The sequence below is a fragment of the Rhodamnia argentea genome, chromosome 2, assembly GCF_020921035.1.
Source record: "Rhodamnia argentea isolate NSW1041297 chromosome 2, ASM2092103v1, whole genome shotgun sequence".
Taxonomy (NCBI): Eukaryota; Viridiplantae; Streptophyta; class Magnoliopsida; order Myrtales; family Myrtaceae; genus Rhodamnia; species Rhodamnia argentea.
This window is the reverse complement of record NC_063151.1, coordinates 18,957,151-18,969,470: the sequence shown is the minus strand read 5'-3', so window position 1 is coordinate 18,969,470 and position 12,320 is coordinate 18,957,151. Positions and strand designations below refer to the sequence as shown.

General features: G+C 40.2%; 1 protein-coding gene across 4 annotated transcripts; it reads right to left on the bottom strand.

Annotated features, from left to right (window-relative positions):
• Window positions 1-348: 348 nt before the first annotated feature.
• Window positions 349-11,819, bottom strand: LOC115739585. Of its 4 annotated transcripts, none has more exons than XR_004015262.2 (9): window positions 11,415-11,819; window positions 9,280-10,025; window positions 6,609-8,302; window positions 6,080-6,252; window positions 5,356-6,007; window positions 5,192-5,273; window positions 2,994-3,041; window positions 739-2,375; window positions 349-635 (listed from the first exon to the last, which is right to left on the bottom strand). XR_004015262.2 is itself a non-coding variant. In XM_030672751.2 (8 exons), exons 1-8 carry the CDS (start codon window positions 11,743-11,745, stop codon window positions 2,172-2,174), a joined length of 3,930 nt encoding a protein of 1,309 aa, XP_030528611.1. In that variant the 5' UTR covers window positions 11,746-11,819; the 3' UTR covers window positions 349-2,171. The 4 variants fall into 4 exon arrangements, 1 of the variants encoding a protein (XP_030528611.1); XR_007197643.1 differs by having other exon boundaries at window positions 349-965; window positions 1,897-2,375; XR_004015263.2 differs by having other exon boundaries at window positions 349-962; window positions 1,897-2,375.
• Window positions 11,820-12,320: the final 501 nt, after the last annotated feature.

The following is a 12,320-nucleotide window of genomic DNA, read 5'->3' as shown; positions in this document are numbered from 1 at the left end:
TTCAAGGAAATGACAATATTTCTCAACATTTGGCTAAAATTTGAAAATGAATAGAAAAATCTTTTGATATGAAAAATCTTCCTGAAGAAAATTACCAAAACAATGAACCTTGTATTTTAATGATTTTTAAAATTTTTTTTTTTATCTCACCTATTCCTCTGCCGGTCGCTGGTAAAATTAGACGTTTGCCTTGACATAGCAATTTGCATGTACAAACATGTTTCAAGTGTTTGACAGCCAACAAAAGTTAGATTTCAAAGACTTTATGATAAACGATGAAGATCAAAACAAAAAGTCATGTCATATTGCATAAACTCGTGAAATATTAGAATTGAGCTCGTGCCACACGAGATCGAACGCAACGCCTTTGAATATAGCAATTGTCATGGATTAATTGCCTGATACGCATAAGAATTTTCTGACCGCTAGCTTAAGCCATAAATTGAACGGCGATACAAACTGTGACAGAACCGCATAAGGAATTATAGGCATACCCCACTTACCGATTCAGCATCCCACAACTTCTAGGACAAGCAAGTGACGACACGAGTTCGTAGATTTACAGAGAGGGGGCGAGTGAAAGCGTTTCTGCTTCATCGACTCGCATGTTCTCATCCATCGAGCACGGTCTCCAACTTAACAGAAAAAGAAAGGGTCAGATTGATTTCCATGCTAAAGATATGAACAATGGCAATACAGACATAATACTAAATCGAGAAAAGATCTAGTCTGAGACACCTTCTATAAGAACTTGAACTTGATCTAGATAAAAGTACAAACAACTCCCTCCATTAGAACTTCTCTTTTCCATCCGCGTCACACGAGCAAAACATCTTGCAGCCAGAATGAATGCGATAGTGATTTCGCCAGGTCAAAAGAACAGGGAAGGATCAGTTAAAGACTTTCTTCTTCGACTGTGGGCAGCCTTCCATTCTCCCAAACATGCCGGGCCACAATAGAGACTGCTGTACCAGGGCCTTTTCAGTTCTCAATCTTCACAACATTTACAAGTGAGTACAGAAGGAAGGAAATACAATGTAACTACAAGGACATAGAATCTGAAACACTTCTATTTCTTTGTTAAGGAAACCTGACACAAGAAGTCATTCCACGTAAGAGGGAACCATAATCCTCGGAGGTAGGTAGACAAGAAGAACCCATCTTATGACCTTAAAATCCATTCATGCTGGGTATACCATCGCTTCCTTCTATTTTCCTATTCCTCAAGGGAAAGATCCAATTTTTCTTTGCAACAGTTCCTCAAGAATAATGTAAATCAACTCATATCACAGTGTTAAAATCAAAATGCAAACACGCATCAACAAAAATCTGTTCATCCATCAAAATCATGTTGCCTAAGAAAAAAACAATGTACTCAGGAAGAAAAGAGCCAACGAAGTCCACTAAATTACTATGTGCATGTACCAGACTGTTAAAACATGTGGTATATAGCACAAAAAGATTGGTGGTCATCGATAGTCTCTGCTGCACGACACGGCCACAATACTAAATCTCTTCTGCCAATTGTCAGTGGGCACTAATCCTTCTTAGTCAGAGGATCCACATGGGATATCACAAAGCAAACCTCAAAGGGCAACTATCAGCCCGGTAGCTAGATAAGAAGCCATATATATCTAAGTCTTAAAGGAAGATTCAAAACTTCTATTTCAAAAGAAAGCAGATGGTTCTTCACGTAAAAGCAGATTGCAAATATTGCCCCATTAAGTCAAACATTAACTCTTACCTCCAGCCACAGTAATGCTAGACAGTTTGCAAGCCTCAAGTATATTTTACTTTAATCAACTAGAAAAGTTCAAAAGTGTGCCATCAGATCCTGAGGACCTGAAAGCTCCCCATAAACTTAAACAGCAAGCAATCTTTAAGTTCCAGGAGTACCTGCTGATACCAGGAAGCAAAATTTTTTTCATGATGGTTGCTGTACAAGGTACAATGTACACAGAACTGGTTAAACTAATTCCCCCCACATGCTGTCGAGCATCATTGGAGCCGGATCTTATCCCTCATTCACAATGGCACAGACGATTGCCAATCCAACAGAATTTACTTTTCTGGGTAGCGCCTTTCCTCATTACAAGTCACACAAAAATGTGAAGCAACCATCTGCAAGGCATTAATGTACATGCTCTCAAACTGCCAATAACTTAATAAGATCACACCCACTCAAAGTTCGTTTCTTTCGGCAAAACCAACACAAGAAGGCAGTCGACCGGATTAGGAGCGATTGAGAGCAGAGAACAAATGTCCTGTGAATAAGGAAGAATAAACAGGAGCCTTGCCCATATAGAATTTACGGCAGGAATTTTAATAACTCCGGCACAGTCCCTCTGCTTCAAGTATGATATAAAATCCTGAAACTGAAAAACACATTGGTAAGACCTCAAGCAAATGCTTCACAAAGGGGGCACATCCATGATCAATATGGATTTCGACCACTATGTGAGGAGACACAAATAAAATGAAGGCTTGTCATCAACGAAAGGCGATGAAAGCTGAAAGACACAAATGAAATGTTAAGGATTTGCGAGAACTCGCCTATAATTGTCCAAACCACCACTTTTCAACGCTTCAAATCAGGTTTTATCTAGAGTACATTTAATTTCTCTTTTGATCAGTACAATGGATTAATTTTTCATTTTTCAGAATAGCCTAGAACAACCTGAACATGTCACTGTTAAGCAAAAAAGCTTTCAATCATTATTTAATTGTCCCTTGCTGATTTGTCATAAACAAATAGATTCTTAGGCCAGGTCCCACACCATCTTTTGTCAAAATCATATATTCACATCTGGTGATTCTAATCAGGGAAGCAGTTGAACTTCAGTGAACAGGCAAAATTACGACGGACCTACAAGCCAATAAATTTGTACCATAAAAAGGGGGTATGGATAAAAAGTTCAGTTGGTTTTCACATTTTGATCAGTTGTTAGCTACACCACTAATGAGAATATGATAAAGACAAGTGATCGACTTACGCCTTTATGGTCAGCTGCAGAAGACGGAATCAGCTGGCACACTTCTCTCTGCATCACAGGGAAACCAATGAGAATACCATTAAGAGTTTTGAAACAACCATTACAGATGTAGAAAGAAATTTCTCTTCTCTTGAACCTAATAATATGAAGGATTTTGGTAACAAGTATTGTACACTAATTATGAGGAAAGCTTGCAGTTTATAAGATATTGCTTTTTACCAAGATATCTGTAGACAATGCTTTGGAAATTGAAAACTACCTTAATAAGTATACTTAACCAGAGCACTTAAGGAACTCAAATACCTAACCCTGATAATAATATGGCCAAGTCTTAAGCAAACATCACAAAAAATCCAAAATAAGGTACCAATGCAATGATTAACTGCCCAAAGGAGAGGTTAATAAAGCACTTCCATACAAACACATCAACAATCTTAACCAGCAGCAGATCAAAACATCAAATCTCCGAGCAATACCCATTTGTGACAAACCAAATTCACCGATTAAGCTGCACAGTGGAAAACTGAAGCGCAACAGGTTTTATGAAAAAATCAAGAGCAAAAGTTGATGCTGTATATATCCTCCTTAACCCAAGGCTTCAAAATGTTCAGGGTAAATAGCCATTCAAGGAACATCAGCCACAGACAGAATTATCTAGAACAATGTCTCCCTAGCTTGGACCCAGACTTTCTGGCAACAAACTATAATTTATCCTAGCATAAGATCAGTGTACAATTCCGATCCTGAAGTGGCACTTTGTCAAACTTAAGTTTCACAGTCCAAACTACCCAGGCCTAATTATATACTCGCAGACAGTTTTGCTTATCTTGTAAGCATCATTAGAAAAACAACACTAACTAAAAATCTCCCATACTTCAAGGATTTTTCTGGCTCTATACCAAACTCGGAAAGCTCTCTACAGTCTACAATCAAAATCCAGAAGTAGCGGTTTGACAAACAAAGAAATCGCAGTTCGAACCACACAGGTGCAATTGTATACACACAATTTCTATTCCTCAACATTGAAAGCACTAAAAAATTACCCCCAAATAACTAGTAAATCCAATCTTCAAGGATTTTTTTTTTACTTTACTTTGTTCCACACTTTGTGTGATCGCAAAATCCCTCTTAGGCTAAAAGGAAAATTTTATAGAACGGCAATAAAGCCTGCAATGCTATATGGAGCCGAATGTTGGCCAGCACAGAGGCAACATGAGCATAAAATGGGAGTAGCGGAAATGAGGATGTTAAGATGGATGTGTGGTCATACAAGGATGGACAAGATCAGAAATGAAAATATTCGACGAAAAGTTGAAGTAGCACCGGTGGCAGAAAAGATGAGAGAACATAGATTGAAATGGTTTGGGCATATTCTTCGAAGATCCCTAGATGCTCCGGTAAGAACAGAAGTTTGTTATCGAGAGCATGACAAGAAGAAAGGAAGAGGTCGGCCAAAACTTACTTGGGAGAAAGTAGTAAAACAAGATTTAATGAAGTGGGAAATAGATTGGCATACGGTTTGTCTTAGGGCGGAGTGAAGGAAAGCTATTAGCATAGTGGAGAGGCAGAATTCCTATGTTCCAAACTGTCCTTTTTAGTCTTTTTTCCCTAAACGTATTTATCTATTTATATATTTTTATTTTTTATTTTTATATATTTATTTTTGTTTTTATATATTTGTTTATTTTCCCTCAATCGGTCTTGCTTTTATTTTATTTATTTTTGGGTTCATCGACCGCCAACCCCAACTAGTTTGGGATAAAGGTGATGTTGATGTTGATGTTGATGCGTTTGTTCCACACTTTCAAATCTACCCTTAGCTTTTACATCTACAATTTTAATATTTACCACATATACAAATAGATATACACAGATCTGGAACCACTAACTAAAACTGGCCAAGGATGAACCATATGATTACCAATTACTCTTGCCTTTGTTTCTTTCTTCTAGTTGATGAGGCATTTCATTTTTATGTATTTTAATGACACAATAACTACTTATTAGAGGTCACATTGTCAGAATGACCAATTATTTAAAAAAGGGATACAATTGAAACTGACAGCAAAGTCAAGGGTGAATTCAAACTTTTTGAACTTCAAGGTATTTAGGGTGGGTGGAACCATGAAAACACAGGATTTCCGAGGTAGGCCAGACAACAAGATCAGAAGTAAGATAGCAAATGAAAGAACACTCACCCTATGTGGCGGAGTACTGGTAAATGTCGTCCTTACATGCCGAAAATCAGTACGTTTTGTCATATCTAGTTTGACAGGCCACCTGCATGAAATATCAGCAAGAAAACAGCCTTAATGATAAGTTCACCCCAGAAGTTGATGTAAAATAATGATGACATTCTTACTCAGTAGGTTCAGAGAGGCCATTTGAATATTTGCACGTATTTGAATCCACTCTGAATGCATGAATTGTGCAGTAATGAACCCCACTTTTAGATAATTTTCCCAGCCACTTGTACTGAGGATCATGTCCTGACCTTTTCTCATTGGAGGATTCTCCAACAGGGGGAGGAGGCGGAGGAGGGGGAGGAGAATTTGGTGGAGGGGGGGCTGAAGGTGGTTGCGATTGAGGTAAAGGAGGGGGAGATGGAGGTAACGGAGGTGGCATATCAGGCTGAGGTGGCTGGGATGTCAAAGGCACAGGAGGGATAAAAGTTTGGTCATTCCTACCCAAGTTTCCCTGTATCTGCGCCAGAGGGGTCACAGAAGGAGGAAGATAAGGGGCAGCAACAGCGTTGGTTTGAAAATTACTTTGCACTGACCCTGTTATTGGATTCAAAGGCATGTGGTGACTAGAACCTCGTACATCCCATGGATTGGGCGGGGCAAAATACATGGGTCTCATGTATGGAGATGCCGGAATTTGCTGAGGCGGAAGAACAGGTCCTTGCACTGTGATTGGCATGCATGATATACTCCCAGGAGCTGACTGCTGTTCTGCTTCAGGCTTGTTGTACATCCATGCTCCTTCATTAGTACAAGAAACCAAAGGTGGACCTGCAAGATTGTGAGTCAATACACAGCTCCTACTTATAAATGGGAGATGAGCTAGTGCACATAAATAAGTACCACACTGTGAAGAATCGACCACCGTGTTCTGCTCAGCACCACCAGAAGCATCCCAGCGCGCAGCTTGTACAGCGGTTCCATTGTTTTCAGGTCTCAACCTTGGGGAGACTAAACCCATTGAACTACTCTCTGGATTTAATGAGACAGGAGGGACTTGTTGCTTTTCCAATTGACTGTTCAGAAATCCAGAAAAATAAGTTCGAAAGGTAGGGAATTTCCCAAAAAGCTGATATGGAAGAATTAAAAGCAGATTTTCTCATTCCAAAAGCACAAGCAGATAACAAACTGCCTCAGAAACAGATTTTCAGAAAGCATACTCAACTTGCGAGCACTTGTAACAGATTTATCCTCAAGAGATGCAAAAGTATGGTTAGCTTCTGAAACAAAAGCTACCACATTTGGACTATTTCTTTCATTTTCATCAAGTGACAGATGGAGAGACATTTAAAGACAACAGCAGCAAAGACAACAATTATAAAGATGAAGGAAAGTAGATTCAATCAGAAGAATCCAATAACACAGCTCAAACCTGAATTCAATCTGAAGGAACATCTGAGGACAGGCCTGAAGATTTCTCAAAACAGAAATAGCAGCATCAACGCTGCTGCACTCAACCACCCAGCCACATCCCACATGCGTATTATTGCGGGTTACCTGAATGATGGAGCCTACATTGCCAATAGCAAGTTTGCAAATGGCCAATATTTCATCATCCACAATGTAGGAGTTGGCATTCGGAGGATGCTGTATCCAAAGAGTGCTTGATGGCATTTTATTTTCTCCTCTCAAGGTTGCAGATTGCCAGTTTCCTACATTATATTTCGAACGCAATGAAGAGAGTAGAGAAAGTAGCCGAGACATCATAGAGCTGCCAGCAGGGCTCTGAGGCACTGTCTGAGACTGAGGTGAGCCACCGTTATTGTTAGAAAAGCTTGCATAGTTATTGCTTCTCGAAGATCCAGGAGTATCCACGGGAGATATCCTAAAATTACTTGGGCCGGGTGGCAGGCATTTGATCATTTCCATTCGATACTGTCTTAGATGAGTCATCACAGCAGAAGCTTCCTCGGGAGTTTCAAACTCCAGTAGCATCGCACCTTCATTGCCTAAATCTGTAACTGTATAAGGGCCTTTGTAAAGTGCTTTCCTTGATTCATTCAATAACTCGTCCTTCATCCACGGGCCCAAAACATTCCCAATATAAACAAAATTGCTATAACCAACTGCTACACCATTTACAGATCCACGAGTTCCTAGTCCTATATCCAAAAATTTAATGCACCATGGAAGATGTCTTCGCATATGATTCCGAGCCCTAATAGAATCCATGATATTTCTGTACTCAACCAGTGCAAACCGTTTTCTAGGATAGAAAAATAAATGTTCGACAGGACCAAATTTATCTGCCTCAAATCTCACGTGAGCTTCAGATACATCAGGACCCAAAGCACCCACCCACAGCTGCTTAGAAGCAGAGTATACATCCATAGCTGCCGGTTCACCATCTGAGAACCAAACTATTTGACTCGGAAAGGCACTTGGTGCTGCATAATTACCTTTAGGGGATGTCAACCTATTTGGTGCACTTCCTGCAGATGGTCTCATGTGAGGTGAGGCTGCCTCTGCTTTAGGGACGTGATTAGAGTCAATATTAGAGAAGTCATTCCTGCCTTTAAATGAATTAGTCCTGAAGTATAACGGGGTTCTGCTACCAGGTGAAAGCAAGTGGCGCTCGGGCACATCTCTGGGTGTGCAAGAAGATATACTACCCGAAAATTCACCATTTTCTACAATCTCAAGGCCCAAGGATTGGGATCCTGAGCGACCACGATCGCCAATCTTAAAATGATGATCCGTCTCTAGAGGAACTGCGCAAGCCTGAGGCTCTAAACGTCGATTAGGGAATTTATTGGTAATATCTTCACCGCACAATCCATTATGAGATCTTACATTGTCATCTTCCCAAGATGATTTGCTGGGGATATCACACTGATTAGAAAACCTGCGCCTCGAATAATGTCCATTAAACGATGTGGATGGATCAGAATCATCTTCATCACTCTCTGCTAGACTCTCTTCTAAGTTGACCAGTTCGCTCAGAGATTCTAAGCAGGCTTCAAAGGCAGATAATGTTTCTGACATAGCTTTAGAAGATGCCAATCTTTTTAATTTTTTGCACATCTTGACAATCCAACTCCTCAAGGATGAATCCTTGGCGATAGCCTGCATTAAGAAGCTAGTCAAGAGACGCTACCATTGAGAAGCCATAAAAAGATAATCAGCAGGCACATCATCAACTCATGTGCAAAAGATCACAACTTCATCAAACATTTGGCATATTCAACAAAAAGTTACCCTTCTCTCCAATATCTTAATATGGGGAAGTTCAATTTGAATCCGGTCTGGTTATACAATTTGCATCTTCATAAAAATATGGGTTGGACCACATTGTACAGCCAACTGAGTCAAGTGAACAGGCCAGCCGAACCTCACAGTTCCGTACTTTACATGATTTCAACCAGGATACCTTACTACAGTCCTCAGTTTTTTTAAAAAAAAAAGTTTAAGATTTTTTGGTGTTTCAAGGACTCTCTAGTCCCTGTCTAGCACGTAGCTACAAGCCCTCACTACTAGAACATTGAATTACCTTGACGACATTTATTGACCTAATCCCTTCTAACTTATTGTCGACTTCAGTTTGAACACATGCGCATTCACCTTTTGATCAAATCATATTGCTAAACCAAGATACATGCATGATCCTAACGAGATCATCCATCCTTTCGAGACAATTGTGAGATGCTGTGAACAGAGACCAGCAAGGCCTTTACAGTTATAAAAGATTTGAGCAAAATACCCATTAGTTAGCTGCAGAACGACATTAATGTGACATCATAAAAGAACCACAACATAGAACATTAACTGCATGGTGTGAACAACTTTTTATTACAGTAAGTAGCAGAATCCAGAAATTGATAGTTCTGAAGGGGCAAGACAATCATCTTTATTACCATCAAACGAAATTATGGGACATTTAAAAGTTGTAACTTGTAAGCAAGTAGCACACCCCAGACAAGGTAAAGCATTACCTATAAACACTTCGAACAAAAAGCTGCCACCAGCAAAATACAGTGAAGAGCAAGAACAAATGCTGATATAAAAGATAATGACAGGATGAACATAAAAGATCCAAGTATTACCAGTTCTAACAAGCAATTCTTTGGAACTAAAGATCCATTCATAGAAAAACTTTCGCCATCTAATGGTAGGTCCGCACTCACAACCTCATTCGTGTCTCTGCTGGTTCTAACAGAACCTGTACATGACTTAGCTTCATCACTTGAGTTATCCATAAGGCAAGCCACATCATCAGCATCAAGCCTGCTCGTTACCTGATTTAGGAAATAAAATCCTCCATTTTGAGTTCCTTCCATTATAGAGGAGTTAAGGAGCTCAAAACATGCCTCGAGCAAGTTCTTAGTACAAGCAAAGAAGATCCGAAGAGTACTCAGTGCACGAAGCTTAGACAATCTAATAAGTGGAGAATCATCTCCTTCTAAACATGTTAGCTTGAGCTCAGAAAAAATTTCATCGGAATCTGGCATCTTCAAATTTTGTTTACCGATGATCTGGATAATACTACTTCCCCCAAAAGAGGATATGAAAAAGCTGAGCACATTGTTGAAAACGGCTGTGCATATGCCTCGGATAACAGATGATGTTGATGCTGATGAAGAAGCTGCGCGGCAAACATCAACTAGACCAAGAATGCAGGCTTCAGTAGTCTGAAATGCAATTCCATCAGCATCCTCTCCCTTGGTTATAATTGTAAGGTTCCAATTGCACATGTTGACTAAGACTTTTGCTGCGGCTTCAAGAGCAGTTGGACAGTATGACGCATATCGTGGAATAAGATCAACCACAATCCGTTGCACACTCGAACAACCTGTGTAGAGGAAAAGGAGTGAAGCATTCCCCTCAACTCATCTGCCTTTAGATAGAGCAGAAAACGAAAAGGAACGATAACAACACATGACAAGGTAAGTGCATCTTCCAGGATACACACATAGATTTAATGCACCCACACTAGATCGATAAGATGGATCACTCAGAGCGCAAAAACCATAGCAACTCAGAAAATGCAAACTTGCGCAGGTTTGAGTTCTAGCAAAGAAAAATAAGATCCTCAAACAACAAAAACAACAGCCAACTAGAGGTTGAAATGAAACGAAAGTTCTTGTGACCACCAGATAAGAAACCACGACTAAACTTCCAGCCTATTAAAAGACACCGTTTTCTAAGAAATAAGTTCATAAGGGATCCAGACAAATGAATTTTGGGAAGTTTTTCATCATGTAAGAAGCTACATATATATCAAAAATTTACCAAGAATGATGTCTTGGTCATCATATTTAATTTGGATCCAGAATAGTGAGGATGTTCAACAAAACTTGCAAGAAACACAAACGTAACCTCGCTTTAAATGGTTGAGGTCATCCACATAGACCAAACTACATTTAAATTAACCCCATATATAGTTAATACAAATTACAAACCCAGTAAACTACTACCAATACTAAATTTCAAGTGATACTCACTAAAAGCCGGTCAATTTGGTCTGAATATTGAAACTTCAGATTCTATCATGATTCAAATAAGAAAGGTAACAAAGGACCCAATTGAGTTCTTTAAACGAATCAAACTGGTGAATTTCCAGCACATCTTTCAGCCAAAAACGTGTTTCCACATCTTCACAGTGGCAACATCTGTCTGCAGTGTACCAAGTTCCTGTTTATATGTTCTCTTTTTGGGTTATGACGACTGCCGTGTTACTTTCTTTGGAAAAAAATTTTCTGGACCCTTTCTAAATGAACGTACTCGGAGAAAGTTCCCATATCTATGTCTATTTTACAAAAGGATTGGCTTTTCTTACCAATTGATCCTCCAAAGGCAGCAGCTAGTTCCAACAGACAAGTCAATACAAATGTCTTGGATTTTGAAAATCAAACGACTTCTGTCCTCTTATTAGGGCGAACAAAATCAACATTATCCCTAGAGAATTTTCAACCCATGGAGAGTACGCTGATCATTCAACATAAAGTGAGAAAACAGCAGAGCGTGGATCAGAGATAGCTTAGAAGAACCATTTTTGCTAAATCAATAAGATCAAATTTTATCTAGGAGAAAGGACAAAAGAGCACATACAAATAGGATCATCACTACCTACCTCGACAACCAAACGCATAACACAATCTTCTCACTCCGACCAGTCACTACACAAACTAGAATCAATCGTAACAAACGAAGATAATTGAGAAAAGGAAATCACTCTCACCTTGCGCAGCAGTAATGATGGACAGATAAGCCTGTTCCAAGTCGGGCGCGAGGCGCGGCTCCTTCTGACCAATGCAAAACCTAATCCGCTTGTAGGCCTCGTACACGCCTCGGACCTCTTCCCTGTTCCTCCTCCTCACGATGATTTCCTCCTGAGACGGCGGTCCCGGGGGTGCAGGAGGAGCAGGAGGCGGCCGAGCGAGGTCGGGGTGAGCTAGGGTTTGGGGCGGGGGCTGCGGCGGCTGGTGGGGCGGGGGCGGCGGCGTCGAGGGCGGTTCTGGTTGGGGCTCGTAGAGCTTCCGCTTCTTCAGGGGCTGCTCGGACGCGGCCATGGCTGCAACGAGTGGTTCGGCGCACGCGCTCCGTCTTCCTTTTGTGGGAATGGAGACACTGGCGAAATTATTTCTCCGAGTTGGAGTGAAAACCGATATTGTGAAAGGACGCATATGCCCCTGAAGTTAGCCCACTGCACGTCTTGCTTGGGCTTTCGTCCCAAGACAAGACCCTACCCTATTTTGAGGAGGCCCATCTCCACATCCCAAACTTTTGCTCTCTTTTTTCCTTTCATTTTTTGTTTGGATGAGCTAAGTAGGGAAGAGCATGGTTTTAGGACCGGACCAATGGAAAATTTGTCCAGTTTCGGGGTCAAAGGTAAGTATGGTAGGTTTTAGGTTCTAAAAATTAAGGAATCTATTCTGACAGGCGGGTTCCAGCCTGTAACAAGTTTTTGTGTTTTTCTTAGTATATGTCTTCGCACGAGTATTTTATGGTGTCCGGTTATGAGTGTGTGATCCGGAACCACTAGTCTAAGCTTCCATTTCTAGTTATATTTATGATCAATATTTTTACTTTATTAATGTTTCATATTTATTCATGTATCGAAATATAAGTTATGGTCAGTGGATAA

Bases quoted from the DNA above. Each gene is read 5' to 3' on its own strand.
- LOC115739585 (XM_030672751.2), bottom strand. From the start codon at position 11,745: ATGGCCGCGTCCGAGCAGCCCCTGAAGAAGCGGAAGCTCTACGAGCCC. The intron at 8,303-9,279 runs GTAATACTTGGA...TTCTTAATGCAG, and splicing joins AGAATTGCTTGTTAGAACTG to GCTATCGCCAAGGATTCATC. The intron at 5,274-5,355 runs GTAAGAATGTCA...TATTTCATGCAG, and splicing joins GGCCTCTCTGAACCTACTGA to GTGGCCTGTCAAACTAGATA.